This window comes from Branchiostoma floridae, chromosome 13, assembly GCF_000003815.2.
Source record: "Branchiostoma floridae strain S238N-H82 chromosome 13, Bfl_VNyyK, whole genome shotgun sequence".
Taxonomy (NCBI): domain Eukaryota; kingdom Metazoa; phylum Chordata; class Leptocardii; order Amphioxiformes; family Branchiostomatidae; genus Branchiostoma; species Branchiostoma floridae.
In genome coordinates this window covers 9,443,125-9,467,558 of record NC_049991.1, presented here as the reverse complement: position 1 = coordinate 9,467,558, position 24,434 = coordinate 9,443,125, and the positions used below count along the sequence as shown (strand labels likewise).

The window sequence follows — 24,434 nt, the reverse complement described above, 5'->3', positions numbered from 1 at the left end:
TGATGTGATAGAGTACCTCCGAGAAAACCACAAAAATACTCTTGTTTTATGTGAGTGACTATGCACGTTTTATCTTTCGCATATTTCTGTTCTAGATTGTCGAAGCAATGTTTGTATCCTGACCATAGATGGCGCATTTTAAATTCTGATTGTTAAGCTTATGAACGACAAATGGTATTAAAACTACGGCTGTTTGAGGTGAAATGATAGAGTGTAGCTGAGTTGAAGACAGAAAAGAAACACGCAAACAAGCTATATGATGTACCAAGATAAGCCATCTCCCGATTTTGAAACTGTGTGGAATTTTTATGATAATTCAAGTTTACTAGTATGTTTTTATGGAATAATAGTTTTACAATAGCGGCTGTCACGAACGTAGATTTCTGGCTACCTATGTAAAAAGATAGAAATAATGACCTATATATATACCCGTACATGACTGTCGGCATCTCTATGTAATATAAGACACAGTTGTTATTTGCATCGCTGGTATCCATATAATGGAGGTTAGTAACAGAGAAAAAGAACAACGAATAAGTAATGTTAAGAAAATCATCTACGATAGAATGAGATAGGTGTTCAGCATACAGTGATGAGTTTATCTACTAACTACTCGACGTTTAGGCATGGTAAATGTATTTGCTGTATCGCTCTGTGATAAAATGTACAATAACTAGTTTGGGATTTCGTAATTGTCTCTGAAAATAAAACTGTCATTCGACTTATTTAACCTTGGTCACGGAACTATTTTAAGTTTTTATGCCAGTCATAGATAAATGCATTGCTTGCAAAAACTGTTGATACTCTTAAACCGTATTACATATTACTTATGTCCCAATTATGAAAGTCATAGCCAGGCATTGACTGTTATAGAATGTCCGTATTGATCATGCGCACGTATTCTTAACTGGTGTTTCACTGTAATTTACACTAATAACAGCCAGTCTACCACACCAAAGGAGAATGCCACCAAAGGAAAACAAGACATAAAGCACAAAGCTATAAAACTCGGAAGTGTACATCTCAAAATCTTTTTTGTAGTTCATTCCATAAACCTTTCGATCAAATACAGATAAAAACAATTGATATTCCAAGTAAAACAGTAAAACATACTCTCAAAACTGGAAAGATCTAAAAAATTCACACCAGAAAATATGTCAACAGGTTATTTTGTAGTGTTCGATAAAACGCAATGGAAGCCTGCCATCACGTATAACCATTTCCATGTACCTTATACAATGTTACCGTTTAATACCTATACATGAAAAGCTCTTAATCAGCTTAGAAATATACGACACAGTACAGTACTGTTATTTGGTAAGGGAAAAACAATATAAACCCAAACAATTATACACCGAAGAAAATAGTCTTCAAAATTATCACGAAAATACTTGTTAGGCCATGTTGATTAGTGTCCTATTCTGTATAACTGACTCTATCCATTTGAAATTACATAATTTATATTCGTATTTTGCTTCACAATTTTCACAATATCTCTTTTGGCATGAATTGACTTACTAGTATATCTATTATGGCGTATGCTCGGTCTATTTGGCAAAGGACCATAACATCAGTGGAAAGATAAAAATCCATAAAATACACAAAAACACTAAGTTGGGGATTCCGTATTTAGAATTTATTTATTTATTTATTTCATCTTGAGACAGATGGGTAGCCCCTACAACAGTGCATACAGTAGTTGATTTCCAAGGGGGCCCATTGAAAAGTATGATTCACAAAAATCATTAACAATGTGTGCATTACATTTGAGGCATCCCATTCCCCCATGGGTGCTGTTGGGATCTCCCTGTCCTCACGTTCTGCAGAGTTGTGGAACGTGCGAGCTGCAGGAAGTTCGTGTTGTTCACAAGGCACTTCTGCTCTTCGTAATGGATGATCAGCTTGTTCCACAGAGTATGTACCCTCAGTAGGTTCTTATTACCTGCATAGAAAAGAGACAAGATTTTTTCATAAGCTTAAAATTTAGTTCGCATTGTATCTCTTTTTTTTTTCAACAAATCAGTCTAATTTTGCCTTGTAAGATTTACGTGCTTAAGGTTCCAAATATAATCCGTTGCCGGCAACCGGAATGAATTATGCACAATTCTATCCATCGTTTATCAGACAATCTACATATAGTAAACGTATAAGGAGTTATCTTTTTGGTAGGCAAGTATCCTTTGTTCGTGCTGTGATTGCGATGAGCGTCAGTAGCCGAGAGAGTGGAGAAGGAATTGCACACCCCTCCATCACCCTATAACGTCACGTGCAGACCAGGCAAAGCAGGTCGCCGAACTTACTTCGGCAAATGACTATTAGCCTTCTGCACTATCTCTTTTTACTAGTGACTACAGCATTTTTGTGTGGTTATACCCACCGATAACACACAGTCCTCTCTTGGCCCGGGTGATGGCGACGTTGACCTGGTTCTGATCCATGATGAAGCCGAGGTACTTCCGGAGCCAGCTGGGGGACGGGTTCTGTTCGATCTCGTACGACGGCAGAGATCTCACCGTGGAGAAGATGACGTAATCCCACTCGCTTCCTGTGAACACAGAACACAGTAAGTAAGTAATATACTATAATCGTGTAGGCCTATTACTTCTCCTCTGTGGTCTGAGTCTCTTGTGTCGCATTCTTTGCAAAGACATTCCTGGTGATCGTTGGCAACCACTTTTAGTTTAAAGGGCTATGTAACATCCAATGACCAGTTTGGTACAATTTAGGCAGGTTTTGTCGTACGCTATGTTATTCGTTACACTAAAACATATACAATTTTTCAACAGTGAATTACATTGGCAAAAACATTTATCTCAGCAAACTTATCAATATCTGAAGCCATTTTGGACTATTTTGTTTATTGCTTTCTTACCTTGACTAGAGACCACCGAGTTCACGCCAACTCTCTCGACTCGCTCGTCATTCAGCCTCTTCCTTTCAGACGACAGCTTCTTGTTGATGAGCGCGCACTGGGCGCGGTACTGGGACAACAAGATGACGTTCTCGGGCTTGATACCGTGCTCTCTCACCAAACAAATCGCCATCTTAACCTATTAGAAAAGACACACGACAAATTGAGCCTCATACTAAGGGAGAGAGAGTTATACCTGTTCCTAAATGGGTTTGTCATCACACGACTGTAATATCAACATTAGACCAATCACTTGTTTTCTATACCAAAGTAAAATGCAGCCCTTATCATGCCCTCTTCAATGCTTGAAAAGTTACTCAAATGTGCAAAACACATATAGTAGAAAAAAAAACAATTTCACGATCACTTGAAAGTGTCTGTCTCAAACTCTGTACATCGTACGAAAGTTAAAGTAAGATAACAATGTCCCAGTGTGTTTAAGAGTCACTTACCGCCATGTCAGCCTCCATCTCGTTGCTCCGTGACATCTGGTTGCCCTCCGCCGTTGCCACCGTCTGGACCTCCTCCTTCCCGACCACGTGACAGAAGGCGGTAGGCCTGTTGTCTCCTCCCGGCCACAGCCTGTCCAGGGCAGGGTGCCTGGGCCTCTCGATGACGGTACGGTGGGTACGGAGTTTGTTCTCGTAGAACATTCGGGATGGAAAGCTGCAGATGGCTTCGTGCTGTCAAAAATACAATGCAGTTATAATAATATGGTCACTACGTATTTTTCTAATGATGGTGGCAGTGAGACTACAGGCATTAGAGCATCAGCGTTTTATCGCAATATAGTATAAGAAGAAGTAATGGATTAAGTTGAATTAAAGAATTAAGTTGAACAAAAGTTCGCATTAATAGATTGATAAACGTGAATTGATAAATTTATAAGCAATTGAATACATCAATTGGATGTGATTTATATATTGATAACTTTGCATTAAGAAACCAATTAAGTCGGCCGGATTAATGAATTCATAACTGAATTAAAGACCCATCATTATGGACTAATAAATTGAATAAATCAGTTAATAAACTCATCATTTAGTTAATTAATCGATTAATCTGTCTAAAGTTGAAGAAATGAATAAAATGTGCTATCACCCACAAAACCTTTCTAGTGAAGGCATCAGGATGAAATTAGGGTATATCTGTTATGCTCCACTTCCGGAGCAAAAGGCTCTGATGGCTAAGGCAGTACGTATTAAACACCAGACAAGGGAGCCCCTTACCATACGGTACTGTATTGTGAGCATGGTAGCTTTCCATGCATACCGCTGGAACAGTGACGTATCCAGCCCGAGCTGTTGGGACGTCTTCTCCAGAACGATTGGTCTCAGCTGCTGGTGGTCACCAATCAGGATGACCTGCTTGGGGTTGTGGAATGTCATCGACCTGCATCGAATGGCAAAATCATCGTAAGAAAAATAAAACCATGACATTGTGCAAATTGCCTGACGTAGGACCCTAACTTCTTACAGTTGGTGAAAGACAGAAAGGCGGAATCTCAAATACTTTGATCTGTCACAAGGGCGCGCAACATCGCATCGCCACTCCCATATACCAAAGGACCATTAACGGTTAGAGAAGCCGTGGGAGACCACGAAGGATGTGATGTGATGATATGCGGCACTGGATGGGCACATCACCGGCGCGGCAGAATGTGCTCACAGCACCAGAGATAGAAGGGAATATGCTGGTATTGGATGTCGCCTTAGTTCCGGACCCTCAGGTATTAGGATTGTGCTTGATAAAGGAAAATGGACTATGTAAAGACAAAAGATGGGCGCCTTACCCGTTTCGTTCCACTGGAGCCCCGACTATGGGGACGAAACTCTCCGGTTCCGTACACATGCCGCACTCATCCACGATGCACTGCTCGATGTTGGTCGCCATGCCCATCTTCGGGCTGGCCGCAGCCGTGCAGGTGCACAGGATCACGTGCTTCTGTCTCAGCTCGTGTATCTGCAAGACCACCAATACAGAATGAATAAAAAAAACGCCAGAAGTAAATGTAAGAATCACTTCATAAGAATAGAATGATGTACGTATAACTTAAACACACTTACCTTTGCTTTGATAATGTGGTTTTTGTAGGTAGTGATGTCGTTCTCTGTCACGGTGTAGTTTGGGTCTTTGAAGAGACTTTCAAAAGCCTTGATTGTCTCCGCATGGGGGTTGCTGGGTTTACGGATCAGGTGGTGCAGTGAAACATCGTCGTGTTCGTTGGTTATCTTTGACTCTTTCTCACTGAAACACAGATCAAGATTTGCTTTCGTTCAGACGAAAATTTGGGTCGACGTCAACGCAAGAACAAACAAAAACAAGTAAAACAACTTTGGCACACGCAGGTAAATTCCATAGCGTCGTATCCTAACTGACATTCTTTTGTACTTGATCATTGATTTCTAACGATGTTACATTCTAGAGCATGCTTCTGTTATTTTTCAATGCATGAGTTTCTGTATATCTGGTGAAGATTTAATATGACTTCTACCTTTTGCACTTATTTGGATGTACCGGCTCGTTCGGGATGGGGAACTCTTCTCTCTCTATCATCTCGCTGTACATGCGGACAATCTTCAGGTCACCTTTGATCTTTTTCATGTATCCTGGATAAAATGATCATGTATATAAGTCAATGCATCGCCCCTTTCATCGCACTGGCTACTCAAGTACACCAAAAGCATGCATAGCACCAATTTTTATTGCATCGTCATCAGAAATGCATTTCGGTGATATGAATGATTCCTATATTGAATGAGATATCTAATATTTTACCAGTGACCACGTCCACCGCCTTGTTGGAGGGTCCACAGTACAGCACCTGAGGTGGGTACACCCCCTCTCCGGACACAGACTGGATCCGTTTGTTCATCTCTGCCAGGTAGTACGCTATGTGGACTCCTGTCACGGTCTTCCCAGTGCCTAGCAGTGGTCAAAATAGCACGGATTTTATGACATTGGTAGTCTCAAGAAAATCAACCACTTGCACACATAGATGAAAAAAGCAGAGGTACAATTTTGTCGAAAAAAATCGAATATAAAGATATACTTACGCATGCATCTGTGTCTTCAAAATGTTACGATATGGTATAATGACAATGTGTTTTTATGTCACTCGGGCAGACAACATGATGCAGATCAAAAGATTCCCAGACCTACCTGGCGGGCCCTGGATGAGAGTGAAGGGCTGGCTGATAGCCTGTTTCACAGCCTGCTCCTGGACTTGGTTCAACGGAAAGAAGGCTGGCAACGGTTCGGTGGTGACTTCACTCGCCAGCGGATTAACTGTGCAACGCAAACCACCAACAAGGGACAGGACAAGAGTATACATCAAATCTAAAAATATACTTCATTTTTGAAAAGATGCATATTTATACACTTAATGCCATATACTTTCCTTGGCTACCTCTAGAAATTGTCAAGACTTATCCACCATCGATTTTACATGTATCGTCTGTAACATCAAAGTAACAAGTTAGTGAGTTTCGTACCTCTAGCAGTAATGTTTTTCCCAGTGGCGATTTGCTGGACTAAGTCTGACGAACCGCTGAGCCATCTTACAGCGTTCTCCATACGTCTGAAAAATGTTCAAAGTTGCTGTTAGTAGAAGTAACCTTTATCTGTATGAAGACTTTCCATTTCAACATCAACGGATAGTGAGTGACTGAGTGAGTGAGATATAACACGCTGTCAATAGTGTAGTTATGCAGGTGTGCAAAATGTTTAATTCTATTCCGACGCCTCTCACCTGTCAGGTAGAGTCTTGGTGATGATCTCTATGGTTGCTGGAATAGACGTGCCGTGGTGCAGGAGAGTGTCCGGGAACGCCATGAGGTGCTGATGAAGCCTGATAGGAACCGTGATGTCCCCGTCCTGGCGATGACTAAGCTGTACCCCGGGCATCACCAGGCAGTGTCCCACCCAACAGACCAGGGGGTGTTTCTCTTCGGTCTTGTCGGCAGCGATATTGAAGCGACCATCACGAGTCATCGCAACCCTCACACCGGTATAGCGCACACAGATGTAGTCGAAATACTTCCCGGTGTCATTAACTGAAGTGAGCTTGCCCTGGTTGCCCTGGTCGAAGCGAATACAGCGGTCCTTGCAGAACTTCTGTGAGAGAGTGATCTTACCAATGTACGCCACTTCCCCTGTTGTTTGGTGCTGCTGTTTTTCCCAGCTGATGAAGGTACCATGGACGATGACTGACTCGTTGTTTTCCACGGCACAGTGAGCGGCTTCCACCGCCATGATGGGTAACCAGCGGTTCTGATACATTTGTACGGATCTGTACCGTGTCATGTTGCGTACAGACTGCGTGGCGGGGACGGCAAACCTTGTCACTGCGTCTCGTCTGTGGTCGAGACACACGTCCATCTTCGGCGTCAGGTTGAACAGCTGGATGCACGGAGACAGAAGACCCTTCTGTATGTCTCCGGTCAGCTGTACCTTAACCACTTGACCTGGCGTGTACGTCATCTGGAAGGTACAGAAGTGATCTGCAAACATACCTTCCCTTGCTTCCGATGACACCTCTTCAAACACCTTTGGACCCAACGTCAGCTGCATGCCAACGACGTCCTCTATGTAGGTTACAACGCACTTTATGAGGTCAATATTTCCCGTTTGAACATGTTCAACCAGCCTTTGCCAATATTGACCAGGTATCCTTATCACATATTTCTCACTGTCGAGTTGCAGGGGCCTTTTGCGATCGGAAGGCCACGGCAGTTTGGTCTTGTCAGGTGCTGTGTCGTAAATCCGTTGTTTCCAGCGTACCTCAACGGATTCTCCCTCGTCTTCAGGGCTTGGTAGAGCTGTCGGCTTCAGTAGGCTGAACGCAACACGCCGCTGACGAGACTCTGTGTGTCGTACGGACGGCATGAGGAGCTGTATCTCATGTCCGTCAACGGTGTCAATGACAGGGTACATGACTTCTGGCTTGGTCATCCAATCATAAGCCAACTTCAGGACCAGCGTCTCTCGCTCGTACGTCTTGGCGTTGTTCTCCATGTTGTTGTAGTGACTGCAGATTTCCTTAACTTCATCAGAAGTATATGGTGGCGGTTGTTTTGCGATCAAAGCCACGAGAAGACGATGGACTACGACGTCGATGTACCTACGAATAGGGGACGAGAAATAGGTGTATGCCGATTGCTGCAAAGAGTAGTGTTCGCTCGGTTCAGCTTCAGAACACGTAAACTGTGCTCTGTCCTGAATGCCACGCAGCTGCAGCAATGCTCGTGCCAAGGTGGGGTGATTTTCATCCGTGCATACCAGCTGCTGTATTCTGTCAAGGTCTCCACTTAAAGCAGCAAGGCGGATCTCATCCCAAATGTCCTTTAATAGTGGGATTTCGGCAGTTGGTGTATCCGTGCTCTCCTCATTCGGGAAAGACTTTGACAACTCGACGGAATAGCCTGATAGGCCGCCATGACGTTGTCTCCAGTTCTCAAGCTTCTCCTTCTTTGGTGGCTGCTGTTTGCGAAGAGGCGTGACTTCGGGGAAGTTTAGCCGCAAAACCTCAGCTACTTTCGTGTTGGCTAGGATCATCATTTCCTCCACCATTGTGTGTGCCCTCACAGCTCCTTCTTTTTCCTCGTCTGGTTGGTGGTAGAGATGAGCTGGACCTAGTCTCTTCTGCCGGCGGGCCGCTGCTATGGTCTGCAGTACGCGGACACCATCTTGCACCTCCTGCGGTACGGTCAAGGAACCGCACCCGTCTATGATATCTTCTGCTTGTGCATAGCTCAACTTTGCCCGAGAATGGACGACGCATCTCTCCATTGTCGGTTCACCAACAATACCACCTTCACTATCAAATTCCACGAACACAGATAGGGCCAGGCGATCCCTGTTGGGCAGCAGACTGCACACCCCCTCACTCAGCCTTTTCGGGATCATGTGGACCGGTGGTTTCCCAGTGTGGTTATAGAGGGTAGTCGATCTTTCCTTAGCCTCCCTGTCTAGATCACTTCCAACTGGGATGAAATAGCTGACATCAGCGATGTGTATTCCCACAGTGTAGGTTCCATCGAGATTCCTCTCAATACTGAAGGCGTCGTCCAAATCCATAGATTCTGGTGGGTCGACGGTGAACACTGTGTGAGTTCTGGACAAGTCCTTCCTTTGGTTCCTCTCCTTTTGTGGGATATGCCAATCCACTAAGTACCGCCTGTTCACGTCTTCTTCAACCTTGCCCTTGTACCTGCTTGGGACGTTGAACCTGTTGTTGAGGATTTCCATACTTGTGTCAAGCGTTTTGTCTGGATTTATCACACCTGTCACCACGCCCAGGGGATAGACGTACCTCGGCGTCCACTTCAGGAATCTCACGACAAACAGCTTCTTGTAAGGATCTCTGGGGTCTATGTCCTCATAATTTTTGAACCTGAAAGAAGCGTCTGACATGTAGCTGTACACACGGACTTTGTTTAGACGTCTGTTCTCTCTGCCGAAGTAGGTCATTAGCTTTGGTGCATCAGTGTTGATGGGGACCATTACGTTATGGTTATTGGCGTCAACAACACACACGAACTTCCTCAGGTGCAAGGAAACCGCTGGTTGAATGACCCCGACTACTCTTCCTCTTTTGGTGTCTGATGACGTCTTGAATACTTCCGACTCTTGGTCAGTGTTGTCAAGGATCTCTACCACCACCTCGTCGTTTGACCACCCTAATCCTCGATTCTTTCTGCTGTTAATCACAATGTCGTCTTCGTCTGCTCCGATGACTTCTCCGTAAGCTGTGTAGGTTCCCTTCACGACCAGTCTGCATCTTTTGTACCGGTCTGGTTGAGTAAGGAGAAGGTTTTCCAGTTCTTCTGGTGAGTAGTTGGTGTAGAAGCATTTTCTGTCGCTCTCCTCCTGAACTTCAAGCTGTGTGGGGTCGTACGGTTCATCCTCACCTGAGTCATACTCCCTATCGGCGTTGTCTGCTCCCAGGCGGGGTCTCTCCAGTCTTGGTTGGGCTGGGCGCCTCACACTTGTCCATTGCCCTGAGCTGTACTGTAGGTATACCTGCGATGGATCCTTTTGACTTTGCACCACGGCTACCCTGTTGGGGTCGAACGCCTGCGCTTTGAAACGATTTGCTTCCTCTTTGTTCTCCTCTTCTAGACTTTCAAGAATGAGCTGTCTGATGATTTCGTCTGGCTCATCTAATTTCCTGGCCGCTGCGGGTGTATACCACGGTGCCGAGACTCCCTGACTCCCGAGAGGGCCTTTGGGAGTAAAGGGCTGTGCTTCCGGGTTGAGTGAGGTACTCTCACTGCTTTCATAGATTTGGCTCATTGTGAGGGTCTGTGGGAACAGGCTCTTGTTCTTCTCACATTCGGAGATAAACCTTTGCCAGACTCGCTGGCACTCCCCACGTGAACAGAGCGCGCGTGGATCTCCTACCACGGCGACAAGAGACTGCGCTCTGGTCATGGCGGTGTTCAGCAGCTTGCTGTCCGACAAGAATCCGTAGCTGTTCTTGTCGTTGTTTGGGTCACAGGTTGCTCTGGTTCTGACTGTGCTGATGAAGACTGCTCTGAACTGCTTACCTGTGTAAGGGTTTAGTGATGAAGTCATTGGAAGGAAAAAAATCATTAGAAGAATACGAAATGTAGTAAAGTTATCATCAATCGGTAATGTATAGAGAACATGCATGGCAACCTATGACACACAGATAATCAATGTTCCTCGTTGGTTGTTGGTAGACCCCTTAGACTGTTTAAGACACCCAACCATAGCTTAAGCGAAACCTTAACACAACGATGAAATAGGCTAGGCCAGGTACTTCGCGAGATTATTGCCACGGTGAACCTACCTTGGATGTTAGTTACCATTTCAACTGTGACACCACCCAGGCGTTTCTGGCGCAGCTCTTTTCTGATAAGCTGCATCTGTGAGAAGACAATAAAACAAACCATGAAGATCTAAACTTGACTATCTAATACAAGCACAGTATTAGATCAGTAACTCTTGACTATATTTTCTGCAGTTTCTGACCTGGTTGTGGTATGGTGTGATGACTCCGATGTTTGCCATGTTAGGGGGGCCCCACTCCTCCGGCCAGTCTTTCCACAGCTGTTGTACTCTCTCTGATATCTCCAACACCTTTGGTGAAAATAAAATAGAAAAGAAGACAACTCAGAGATGAATGATTTGCTGTGTTGCTCATGTCATTCAGACAAAACCTCTCATTGTGGCCACTTATTGAATGTAGGTATAAGAAATATTGCTTAAGCACGCCTGACCTCCGCTATGTTGAAGTACGATGTGCTGTAGTCTCCCGTCTTGTCGTCACCTTCGGCGCTGAAGAACGTGAGCGGGTACCACCGTGGATGGCGAGGCTGGCCCATGCTCTTCAGCCCTCCGTAGAAGGACTCCGACAGGAAACGGAGAATCTCCTCACAGCAACGGTAGTTGTCCTTCAGCATGACCAGGAATGGGTTTTCTGCTTTCTCTGCTGTACCTTTGACTTTGCCAAATTTGATGTACCTGTTTATTTGAAAAAAAAAAATCACGGCAATCAGAGCAGAAATGCACACCTGACGGTTGCAGTATTGTTTATAGATTAAATTTGCTCCTGGTCAAAGTATTTTCAGTAAGCATTCACCCGTAGAGAACAACCTTACCTTTGGACCATTCGTTCCAGCAGGGACTTGTCAAATGAAAAGTCACACGCTTCTGCTGAATGCACTTTCGGGCTCATCTGTTTGTGATCTCCGGACAGCACGATACGCGTGGAGGAATCGGCGAGACAGAGCGGGAGGATGGTTTCACACTCCATGGCCTGTGCAGCCTCGTCTAGGAGGATGTGAGTGAAGTGTCCTTTCTTGATGCCCATCCGTATCAGGTACATGGACGTGGTGAGGGTGACGATGACGATACGGTGGTTCATGATATCGTCCATTTGGGGCATGGCGAAGGACTCCTTGTTGGGGCCCAGTTTGCAGTACTCCCTGACAGTCTCGTCAACGGTGTCTAGGCGGCGCTCTTTGAAGTACACACGTAATGGGGTCGCCTCGGGATGACCGGAAGTGACGTATGGATGGATGTAGTCCCTGATGTACAAGTCAGCAGCGCTGTGGTACAAGAGGAATCTACGTTAGTGTGTTTCGCACCGTTGTTCTATTGATAAATACTTTATTTGTTACAATGATACAACATACTAAATAATACAAGTCCGCCATAACAAGCTCGCGACATTTCACGCCAGCTAACACATCAAGATTGCAAGCAACACCTTTCCCATCATGCATCACTCCTTTGGGACAGTATGGCTGACATCCTTCCCATCATGCATCACTGCCTTGTACAATATGGCTGCGCCCATAGACGCCAACGAAACCAATACATTGTTTGCTATCGGAAACCTGTAATAATGTACAAGAGTTTCCCACCGCTGATGAATGTAAGATATTCGAGTATGGAATAAAATATAGCAAAACTGACCTATTAGAGTGTGTCGCGATGAGAACATTCGTACCCGGCTGCTGGACAATCTGCAGGGCAGCAGAAGCCATGGTCCTAGTCTTGCCTGTGCCGAAAGGACCGTACAGAACCACAGGTGGGTTAGTGTCGCCTATCCTGCTCATGATGCGGGCGACAGCGGTCCTCTGTCTCGCGTTAAGCTCCGTTTCCTGCACCTGTGTTGGCAAGGACTCAACCACCGACACCCACGACATGTCTGCCCTGCTGGGGAAGATGGCGTGAAGCGCCGCCATGTTGTCCACAGCGAAGTGCATGTAGCAGAAATGTACCCGGTTGAGCTGGAAACGGACTTCAAACTCAACCGTTTTTCCGGAGCTGAGGTCCAGGTCTTGGCAGCAGCGTCTGGACAGTTGGAGGTAAATTACGTCCTTTCGTCTTCCTTCAAACCCCTTCAGTTGGACGATGGCCGCTTCGTAGACCTTACGGAAAGATAAGGAATTCTCCGTAATTATTGCAATTGAAACAACGCCAGTTCATCCTCTGTACCACTCTGACGAAAACTGTTACGTTTCCTCAGTTTAGTCAGTCATAGAATGAACTTATGTGGACAAATTTTAGCAACGTTTTAACAATCTGCCATTAACTTTCCTCATGGACGTAATGCTTAGTTCTTACAAAATATATATTTTTCTTGGAAATTTCTGTATGTGGATAAACTAAGTCTTGTATCCTTTTAAGAGGATTGTACACATTCTAACCTTGTCAGAATCGCTTCCTTTAGGAGCCAGTAACACGGTGTTGACGTTGGTGAGGATGAGTTTCCCGGCGGGTCCATCCTCGCTCAGCTGGTCCTGCAGATGAAGCTTGGTGTACAACGTGCCATCCTCAGCAAACAGGAGGATGCCGTCTTCTATACGGTCGGATAGCTCAAGAGCTGTCTTTGTACGGATACTAAAAAAACAACAGGGAAATGGTGATATAAACATTCATGACATAGTAATTGTAATCACGAAAAGGGACGTAGCTTTCTGCATAAGAAATAGGTATGGGTATGTAGATTCGCAGCTTGAACTATGACAGATAGCTTCAAATATTTTGATAGCATATTGCATTATCTGTCCGGAGTGTTACCTGGAAATTTCTCTGTTTCTTGTCAACTCCTCCAGGTAGAGAAGGTCGTGCATACGGGTCTTGTAGACCGTTTCGTTCAACTCTTTCTTGCGTTGGGAGAGCCTCGCCAAAACCTCCCGTTGATCCTCCATCGGTTCTTTGTACTTCGCTAGCAGTGCTTCGTTCTCTGGGTCGAGTCCTTCAGCGAACTTCACGATTCTTCTGTTTCCACTGTGCCAGCGTTCGAAGTCAGATCGGTCGGGTTTGACTTGGGCACCGTTGTCAGGATCTACACTACCCACGTACAACACCAAACGTCTCTTAACCACGGGTCGTCTCCCGAAGTCGAAAACGACCAATTGGGGGAAAACCCCGAACATTTGAGACGTGCCCTGGACTTCGACATTGTAAGTGTTGTCAGAGGAATTTTGAAATCGTGTACCCTCCGCGACTTGACAGCTCCTCTCTAATTCTTTTCCATGCAAAGAGAAGTGCGTTCTATGCTGATTGAAAAGCAACGCAACATGCTCTAATGGCTCCTACGGAAAATAGAATGACATATTATTAGGCTAGCCCCTGAGGCGTTGCCGATAATAGCGATGCCTTGACCAAATTTGGACATGTGTGTCCTCTATTATCAAATCAACTATGAAGTTAAAGCTATACTCAGCGGCTGAAAAGAAAACACTTTTAAGGCTTTGAGACGGCGGCCTGACCTTGCCTCAAAAGATAAGACGATGTGTTTCCAAGACTTTGGTAGATAGCACCCGAAGAGCTTTCCAAGTCGAGGAGATGAAAGAGAGCTATAGGGCAAAGGGAAAGAGAGAGAGAGAGAGACATAATAAAGTCAGCTGAAAATTTCTAGCTCGGAAGAAAGACACCATTTTGAGATCTGATAGTGAAGATTATAAAAGCAAAGAATTGATGAACAACATGAAGCATAGCTTACCTTGGATGTCACAGTAAAGATCCACGTGAACTGTGTATCCTTTGTTTCCAACAGAACGCCCTCATCCTGGCTGCAGGTGATACTGACTCCATCCAGTGAGTCTGCAATCTAGTGATGAATGAACAGAGTCGTCTTTGTTACTTGTCTAGCATAAAACAACAGACAGCTACAACACAGTGGCTAAACAGTACGAAACAAAACCTACCCACATACCAAAGTTTCAGGACAATTTATACATTGATATAGGGATTCTTGATTCATCGTGCCAGTTCATCACACACACACACACACACACACACACACACATGCACACACACACACACACACACACACACACACACACACACACACACACAGAGACGCACACAAACGCACACACACACACAAAGAGATACACACAAACGCACGCACACACACACACAGAAACGCACGCACACACATGGACGACAACACAAACAGACACACACAAACGTACACGCACACACAAACACGTGCACGCATACACACACAAACGCACACACATACGCACACACACACACAGATACACACAAACGCACACACACACAGGCAAACGCACACGCATACCATTAAACGTACACACAAACGAAGTTAAACACAAAAGCTACCTAAAACATGGCTTTCTTGCAAAAGTAAAAAGATTATTGGAAAGGCACGTCACTTGAAAGCCCTGGTACTCACTACTGATGGTACATCTGTGGTCTTGTCGTACTCTTCAATGAGTTTGTCCATGTAAGAGAAGAGGTCCTGTTTCCGCGCCATCTCCATGTTGAGCCGTCGGTGTTCCCGTCTCTCCTTCCACTCGTCCAGCTCCTCCTGACTGTGCGCGGCAGGACAGATGTTGTGCCGGTCTTCTACTCCATCGTACGGACAGACGCCGCCTGCATGGCTAGAGGGGTGAAGTCAACAATCAGTATCATAACTGACGTGACAGTAATCGGGGAGTCCGTTCCAGAAGCAAGTATTGTATCCTTCAGAATTCCCGCCATGCTCATACTGACATACATGTCTACACGAAGGGGAAGTAATTTTGATTAGTTACTGGATCATAAATGCTTAATTTCTTTTTGTTGATCTGTCATAAAATTGTACAAAATAATAGTAGAACAAAGAAGGGCATGTTAAAAATACCTTCTGCACAGCTTGTACTCCTCGTTTGGTCTAATCCACGGCGGCCGGCGGTACTGCCAGTTGTCGCTGGCGTCCGACCTGATCCTGGCCTGGTGTCCCTCGGACGAGCAGTGCTGGTGAAGCGTCACCCTGCCGTTACACGTCTTATGGCACAGGTTGCAGTAGTACTGACTCGCCCGTGGGGTGAGAAGCGGGAAGTCTGAGGGACGTGCACGTGGGGAGGCTTGAGGGGACGGTGTTGTGTGTGTTGATGGTCTGGCATGTTGTTCATTCATCAAGACTTCAAGGTCACGGACTGGAGTTAACATACAACTCAACGAACAGGTTTCGGTCGTGTCTGTTGGGCCGTTGACCAGCTGACTGGGCGAAGTCCCGTACTTTCTTTCCAGCATCCAAACGTCCATCTCGACTTGACTGTGTGCCCGTCCACAGTGCCCTCCTTTGATGCACCTATCCACATAGGCACAGTAGAGCGGGATTTGGTTTGCTTTGAAGTGAGGCAGCGGGTATATGGGTGTAAAGCAAGTCTCCTCGTTACTTGTGGCATGGACTAGAAGTTCAAAATCCTCTTTGTGTCCCCCTTCTTGGAGGTGTAGGTCGCATTGTAAAGAGTCACTGATGACCTGAAATGCAGAATCGAATTGATCATTACTTACGACACTATTTAAACAAACAAATAGTACACGACTTTGCAGGACTGTTACAGTTATGTAGCGGATAAATGAAAGTAGAGTAAGTATGGGAGTGTTTGGGCCTACATTGTATGTTAATTTGCCACGTCCTTATTAGCATGTGTTTATTTGCATACTGTCGATTTGCATATATGGGACAGAACCATGCTACCGTTTAATACCATACATACCGTGGGACTGCCTTGAAAGCACTGTTTACATAGGAATCGAAAGTTGCCACCGTGTTTCTGTCGCAATTGCTGGACAGCGTCAGTTTTGCTACCCCGTGTTCGGCAAAGCTGAGACATCAACTCATCACGGTTAAACTTTCCTTGCCGCTCTCTTGTCCAGAGGTCGATTTCTATCTCGCTATGAGTGAACTTGCATCTGAAATGGAAACAAGAGTGCATTTGTAAGTTTCTGCGTTCTCATGTCCTATGGTCAATAGACAATGGACTTTAATGAATGAATGAATGACCTTTATTGTACATTTGTGCTCAAACAAGCTAAGTACAGGTCGTAGCGCTAGTGATAAGGTACAATTTTGACAAAAAAGGTATCTTATCATCTCTACATATGCTAATACATTCAAGTATGTACAAGTTCAACTTCTTCTCGCTTCTTAAAACAGTTATAAACATAAGGACAGATGGAATCAATAATATATGGCTTATCTAATTGCATGAGAAATATAAATTTTTCCGTGGTATTCAAGTATCGGAAATTTTGGAACATAAGTTGTATATTTTCAAAAAGGACGTTTCTTTCGTTGTTGTATAAAGTGCATTCAACAATAAAGTGGCACTCATCCTCTATCTTATTCAAGTTACAGTATTGGCAGATTCTTTCTTCCAGAGGAATGTGGTTATGTCGGCCTTTTTCAATGTGGAGTCTATGTGAACTAATGCGGAGCTTTGTGATGGCTGTTCTGTGCCGAATGTTTGCAATCTTTAAGTATTTCTCGTCGTTGTAAGTAGTTTTAAGTAATCTGTATGTTCGTAATTTGTTGTTGCTGCGCATTGCTGTTACGAAAGATTGAAGGTACATATCTTTTAAACGTTGGTCGATGGATGGAATTATTTGTGATGGATTTAGGACAGATGATATGGGAGAGTGCCAGACATAGCCAAAACCACATTCCTCTAGCGTCTTGCGGACTCCAGAAGCCCAGCATTTAGCGCCTAATGTGTCCAGTACTTAGTATAGAGCACATGAAGTGCTTATTAAATGTTAAAATTTGAGTTGAAACCCTTGCCATACCTTGCCTCCCCAAGCTTGCAGCGCTTTGACGACTGAAACTGATGGCAAAGTTTGTACGTTCCAAAGAAGGCGTGCTTCGGGCGCGGTCGGACTTTCTTAAATGCATCGTCGGTATTCTTCTTCCGAGCCAGGAGAACGTCTTCTCTACAGTCGTGCTTCTTGTTGTGTGTCTGAGAGTACGCCCCTGCACCATGCTTGCTCTCATCCCTCAGAAAACAGACATCGCACGCTAGTTTGTAGTCATAAACTCCCCTGCGCAAATTAACGATAAGTTCGTCAATAGGCTCGGCTGGAGTACGAGAGTTAGTGCTGACACTGCTATTCCCACCGAGGTCACTGTTAAGCCTAACTTCAAGCAAGCTCGGTTTACTCTCGAATTTGGCGTCGTCACCACACTTTTCTTCCGCTTTCTTGTCTTGTATTTTCCTTATTGCCTTTTTCCTGTTTTTCTTGATTTTGGACTTGGCCTTTCCACCGTTGCTGAAGTCTACGTTAACGTTTCGTCCAATGCCGCCTTCAACTGTCACCATTTTCTCATGGTCAAAAACTACAGCTCGTGATTTTGATTCCTCTCGTCTAGCGGTTTTCTGTAGAAAAGAGATAAGCTGAAACTCAGTTGTCAAACGTTGCTATATATTGAGTGCACAGGGAGTGCTTGAGATGCACAGCTTATGACCGCCTCAAGAGTCTTACACTGTGCCATGTCATGTTTTGTAACGTATGTTCTGGTCCCGTGCATGATGTATACTCAAAATCTGATATACGCAATTCTCAACAATAGGCTGTCATTTTATACAAAAGGATGTATCTCAATGGACCTGAAGTGCAAATTCAAATGCATCATGACATGTGACAATCCCTGCATGGCAGATATAGGAAAACATATCAAAGAATGTTGATTGTAAAAGCCTCCAATGATTATAAGAAACTTATTTGGCTATACTACAACTCCTGTATTAGTTAAATAAGCCTTAAGTTAAGCTATAGAACTTTAGTTATGTAGATGTCATACTTTGCACCTCGTACAATTGTTGTGCAATTAAGTTATTATAAACAAACATTGCATTCGGCAATAATGATCTGATTACTTACAGCATTTAATGACAAAGACGCATTGTTGATTTAGCTCACCTCTTTTTCCTTCGCCTGTCTTAGAGCCTCTTTTTCTGCATTTTCTGTCTCGAGCATTTGAGCAATACCCTCTACTTCCTGCGATAATAGTGACCATCATGAGAAAGAAAGAATGTTTTCGTTAGTATTCAGTTACACAAACCAAATACGTCAATTATACATAATCATTCATCCGTTGTCGGAATCGCAAAAGCTGCAACAAGTATGTAAAAGCAGATCTAGAAGAAACAGATAAAGTAACAATTCGAAAGAAGTAAAATTCGTACCATCTCTCGTCTCCTCTGCTCTGCCTTCAATTGCTTCTTGGACTTGAAGTTTGGCTGTAGAGAGATAATACAATTATTATACCCTAGCAAATCCATACATATGCCTTTTTCTACAGATTATTTCTGAAAGGGAAAGGCTTTCTGAAACGCGAGTTATATCTTACATATGTTTTTTTAAACTGTTTACAACGTATTTTGATATAATGGACAATCAGATTAAAGTGCTGACACCTACAATGAAAGTCCCAAAAGTGAATTAGTATCACTAGTATAAGCTGAAACAATTATCTAACATGGCGATATACTTCTGAGGTACTGTGCTACATGAGTAGAGACTCACTGTTTTATTACATCCTTACTTTAACGAAAGAACAGTTTTATGTTCCTTGCTGTTGTCAAAAAGGTATTAACAACCGATGAGGCTAGGGAAACGATCCACTGACTGTCCTGGCAATATTTTCGTTTCACGAAAAATAATTTATGCCTACCTTCTCAGACGTTATAGTTATCAACAAGAATAAAACGCATAATCCCTCCACACAAAATACCAGCATAAAAAAAAAAAAACAAGAGATAAGCTCTCCAATTCGGGCGAGAGTGCTCTAGAAGTTTTCTGAGAAACAAATTGACCCACAGGAGCAGATGGAAATTATGGACGCTGATTGATTGTTCGAAGAGTTAAGTTAGGTCTAGTCCTTAAAATTCTGGAAGCTGATTGGTTGTTCGACGAATAGTTCGGTTTAGTCCTTGTCCCCTGTGGTGTAAAGGAGGAAATCCCTTGGCCAAAACAAATTATATCGGCCGTCACGTTCGGCCTAATTTTCTTTATTTCTTACATAGCTTTATTTCTAGTCACAGCACCTTAGCTCATACCATCTGTTCTAACATCTACATAGAGACAGTCTATTCGGGAAGATGAGTCGTAAAATGGCACGATTGTTATCATCATCGACCATACCTAATTGTAATGTTTATGATTTACAGGTAGGTTAGAGCATATTATCCAGGTAGATATTGGGTGAAAAGTCGTAATATTGTCGTGTCGGTTAAATTCTTCTTGTTAACGTTAAAGCCCTGTCCAAAATAAATAAAACCAACATTTTTCTACTCCAACAACTGCTTTTAGATTACAACTAGCAATGCGGTAACGGTAGCTGCTAATGACTTGATACAACACTCAAAGGTCAGACGTACCGAGTTGGTCCTGTTTCCATCGAGGGGGAGGAGTGGACGGATTGTATCCATCAGTTCTTTTATAGGCGAATCCTGAAACATAATTGCAGTCCCGTTATGATTTCATTCATAGCAACGAGCTACTCGACAGAGCACAGACAACCAAGAGAGTACCGCGCGTTTTTTCTTCTGCATAAAAAAATCACCATAATTATTTTGTGACTACATATGTAAAAATAGATGGTCTAGATAGAAATAATGTATAATCACAGGGTACGACTGGGTAAAATGATCAACTTACCGAAGAAGCTATCTGTCTGCACTCCTCTGCAGTGTGCCATGCTTCTGAGTAAAGACCAGTTTCCTTTTGTGCCCTGGCCTTCCAGTACAGAGGCTTTTGGCCATTCTCTGAGGGGAGTGCTACCGATTGGATGATTTCCAGAGCTGCAGTGCACAGCATAGAAGGCTTTAGTTGTGAGTATTAAAGGATGGAAAGGTTTCATGATACCGTGGAGCTATTGGTACTTCAACTAACTTTCAAGGAACCATTACTTGCGCTTGGTTCGTCTTTGATTAGCATTGTGTGTCTACCTTAACCGGCGAGTTGAAACGCTGCGGGAGCACACCCTAAACAGTACCAGTGTCTTAGTTTCTACGCAAGAGCACTGTTTGTTCTAAAAAAAACCCCACACATTTCAAACAAATAGAAAGCCTATAGTACCTTTGTCGCAGTCCTGGATGGCGCCTTCGTAGTCACCCTGAAAGAAGGAAACAAAAATTGCCTTTGGGTACTGAGTATTACTGAGTATACATGGCTGCGAGCACACACATGAACACAAGCACATGTGAGTGCACATCCGCACACACACAAACACATACGCGTACACAGACACATCACTTTTTTCAGCGTCACTACAAATAAACTGGCAGAAATCCAATACAAGTACATCAAATTAGAAACGTTTGAACAACCCAATGGGTTGATCACGCAAGTGATGTGCAAATTTACATACTTTAGTAGGGTATTCTACGACTTCCTTATGAATTATGCAAATTAGATCTTGATCTGCATTCTATTGGTACAAGTTACACTTGTAATACGTATGAACATCCTGTCATTTAGCACAATTGAGATATGATTTTTTTTCATTAGTTACATAAATCATGTTTTGATTAACATAGTTTACACACAGTTATCCTGTTTTTAAGTCTGCAACTAAAACAGCCCTACAGGGAGCCCAGAATGTAACACCTAACATGACAACATACCAAATATCACAAAGTTTTATCCATTACTTCTTGAGCTATGTAGTTCACAGACAGACACGCTCACCCGAACACATAACCATCTGATAACAGGGCGCTCTCCACTAAATGATGTAAAGCTTATGATATTTACCAGTTTACAGCGACACGCTGCTCTGTTAGTGTAGACTTTCCGTATGAACTCGCCGTCGTCAGTTCTACTGTTGACACCTCCTGTGCAACTGTAAAAGCCTTTTATATGCACCACCTCGGAGACCTCTAAGCATTGTGAGTAGTAGGAACAGGCTGACGCTAAGTTTCCCTCGTCATAGCAGTCACTTCCCTCCGCCTTCAAATCCCCCTTGAGTTTATCTAGTAGGTATCTCTGAGAAAAAGGAAGCCATGAGAATTAACGTTTTCTCCATATTTAGATCTGATATCAGCCTTCTTGTGAAAATTGAATGGAACTTGACTCTAGACAAAATGAGATTTTAGGATCACGGGGCCCTCCTCAAAGACAGTGTTAACCTAAATTTGTCTTTTACGCCCATATAGAATGTATTTTAAGACCATGTAGAGTGCCTGTTAAGAACATGCAATGATCTATGCATTATATTTATGATTGCTTTGGATATTTTCCTTTACATTTGCATTTACCCGGCTTTGATTCATCTGTCATAAGTAAAGTCGACAATAGTGGAACAAATCAAAGGAATCACCATTATTTAAACAGTGCTTGCATTGAACGAAAGGAAGAAAAACATACACCGAAACTTACCTTATAGAGGCTGTCTTGTTCTGAACAAAACCCCGATGAGCTGCAATAAGGAGAGGTCAACGGTCAGGTGCATGATTCCTTTCACTTCTGTACCGTTGGCTTCTATAGGGGCACTGTTACATTGTTTTTGTTCTGTAATTGATACTGCAGAAGAGGAGGCTTTTTGCAACGACTTGGCTTATGTTTGTTTTACCGCGGGGGCGCACACGTATGGACGCAGGTAAAAATACAACATAGTCCAAATTGAGCTTCAAAAATCACCCCCGTGCCAGATGGACTCTTCCAGTGGTACGTGCATGTAAAATGAACACGTCTAAAACACTTCCGCTCAAAAATGAAATTTTGTATCATCATCCCAGTCCAAAATCAAATAGATTTTTAAAAATCTCGGTGCAAAAATGGACTCTCCCAACGACATTCCTGTGTAAAATGGAACAGTCCAAACATTTCCGCTCAAAAATAGACTTTTGCATCACTCTAGTCCAAATGTGATTCTAGAAATGTTCCCCGTGCAAGAATGGACTCTTTTTCCAGTAATATTATGCAAAATAGACCAGTCCCAAGATACTCAAAACAAGGGATATATGATAAGTCAAGACCAAAATCGAATTCGGAAAAGTGCCGCCCGTGCGAGAATAGACTCTTCTATAGAGGCACCCTCATGTAAAATAGAAAAGTCTAAAACACCTTCACTGGAAAAATGGATGATCACCCCAGTCCAAAATTGCCATGTGGATCCATGCCCTATAGGCATCACCGGCATTCCCATATCGCTTCATAGATAATTTGGTTTAAATATCAGCACAGTTTGATTAAATAGGATATTTATGGAGAAGGCAATGAAGAAGAAGCAAACGTACACCAAGAAAAACAACATATTTCAACAGAACTCGTTGTATGGATGAAATATAAACCCATACCTGAGGCATGGGTGAAATATAATTCATAACCGTTAGTAAACAAAGTACATGGATTTCTACAAACACTTGCTGGGAACCGCGCAAGACTGGCCTAAGCGATAGAAGTTAAATCTGACACTAGTTTCGGTGCGTCGTATCAATGTTTACCCTATCTTCTCGACAAGTGAGTCAACAAAAGAGCGCCCGGAAAGCTATTAACTGTAACGCTGCAAAGGAAGATCATTAATTTTTCTTATTGCCCATTCTTCCGTGGTCGGAAGAAAAAATGGGCCGATTTTGGTGTGATTTCAAAAGGACTGAGACTGGGAACCAACTGTTGTAGATTTTGGAAACGCGGAGGTTGCAGATTCAATCTAAATTTTACATACAACATGTGAACTGTATTTTACGCCTGCTCCCGCCATAGGACGTAATATGTCAACCTGTGGTAACTAATTAGAGCACATTGCTACACAAAGGCACTTACCGTACATATTCCAAGCGGTCTTCTATCTCAAGCCTTCTTTGTTGTCTCTGTGGTGAGTGACTGCAAGGCATTAGGAGAGCACAGGCATAAGGAAGAAGGTATTCGTCCACCATATTCACCAAGTTCCACCCCTTAGTAAAAGGGATAGGGACCCAGTCCAGTATCACCCAGTGGGCGCTCCTCACTGTCTCAAATCTGTAGGTTCCGAAACAATCTGTGTTAGTCGACAGGCACATTGAGTTCACATGACTTTCTGAAATTTATTCCATCGTCGTTTAGTGGTGAAATCTAGCGCTAAAACTTTAAGTCATGATATCTGAATTACACCAAACCTTTGGCTTACGATACTGTGTATGCTACAAAAGATCTCTACTGTATATTATTTATCAGTACAAGTCGTGAAATTTTGACTCACGCATAGTAGATTCCCAGTACTGTTGCTATCACGACAATACATTACGTTGCTGGTACCCAGATGACCCTATTACGTCATGGTGTCAAGGATGACTGTGCCAATGACATTTCAGGACACACCTTTAATTAGGTTACCAACCGGGACATAGCAGCGTCGCCCTCCCAACACCTTGGCAACTATTGTGTATACACCGGTACCATACCTGGATCCATGTTTAAATTGCATGCGATGTTGTTAAGCCGAAACGAGCCCGCAACAACACCAAAGCTTATCCTCTTGCTACTGAAACGATAGGGTTTCACCCAACTCCCTGCGCCTACTGCTACCTATTTGTATAATGTCACGCGTGTCTTTATTTGAATATATATGCCGTACACCACCTGAAGCCCAACGCTTCTATTAGAATGTCTGTAATCATGCCAAAGTGTTACCATTCGTATTGGAGGTACTTACCAAAGAGAGCACTTCGTGGTACTATATAAAACAAGTTCTTGTCTTTCTGATGCACAATTCCTCAACTTAAGTACTAACCAAGCTCCACTCCAAAACAACTAACAGTAATAC

General features: G+C 43.5%; 1 protein-coding gene across 1 annotated transcript in view; it reads right to left on the bottom strand.

The window, feature by feature from the left end:
- Positions 1–44: 44 nt before the first annotated feature.
- Positions 45–24,434, bottom strand: part of LOC118429792 (helicase with zinc finger domain 2-like) — a 40,259-nt gene continuing 15,869 nt past the window's right edge. The window contains exons 2-21 of the mRNA XM_035840426.1: positions 14,397–14,504; positions 13,469–13,986; positions 13,096–13,288; positions 12,359–12,816; positions 11,539–11,988; positions 11,158–11,401; positions 10,910–11,017; positions 10,728–10,803; positions 6,663–10,461; positions 6,406–6,491; positions 6,074–6,199; positions 5,690–5,836; positions 5,406–5,520; positions 4,978–5,158; positions 4,704–4,873; positions 4,141–4,303; positions 3,364–3,594; positions 2,873–3,050; positions 2,378–2,545; positions 45–1,942 (exon numbers count right to left, since the gene is read on the bottom strand). Coding sequence (XP_035696319.1) covers positions 1,761–1,942; positions 2,378–2,545; positions 2,873–3,050; positions 3,364–3,594; positions 4,141–4,303; positions 4,704–4,873; positions 4,978–5,158; positions 5,406–5,520; positions 5,690–5,836; positions 6,074–6,199; positions 6,406–6,491; positions 6,663–10,461; positions 10,728–10,803; positions 10,910–11,017; positions 11,158–11,401; positions 11,539–11,988; positions 12,359–12,816; positions 13,096–13,288; positions 13,469–13,986; positions 14,397–14,504 — 7,701 coding nt within the window. The 3' untranslated portion in view covers positions 45–1,760. The remainder of the gene's footprint in view (positions 1,943–2,377; positions 2,546–2,872; positions 3,051–3,363; positions 3,595–4,140; positions 4,304–4,703; positions 4,874–4,977; positions 5,159–5,405; positions 5,521–5,689; positions 5,837–6,073; positions 6,200–6,405; positions 6,492–6,662; positions 10,462–10,727; positions 10,804–10,909; positions 11,018–11,157; positions 11,402–11,538; positions 11,989–12,358; positions 12,817–13,095; positions 13,289–13,468; positions 13,987–14,396; positions 14,505–24,434) is intronic.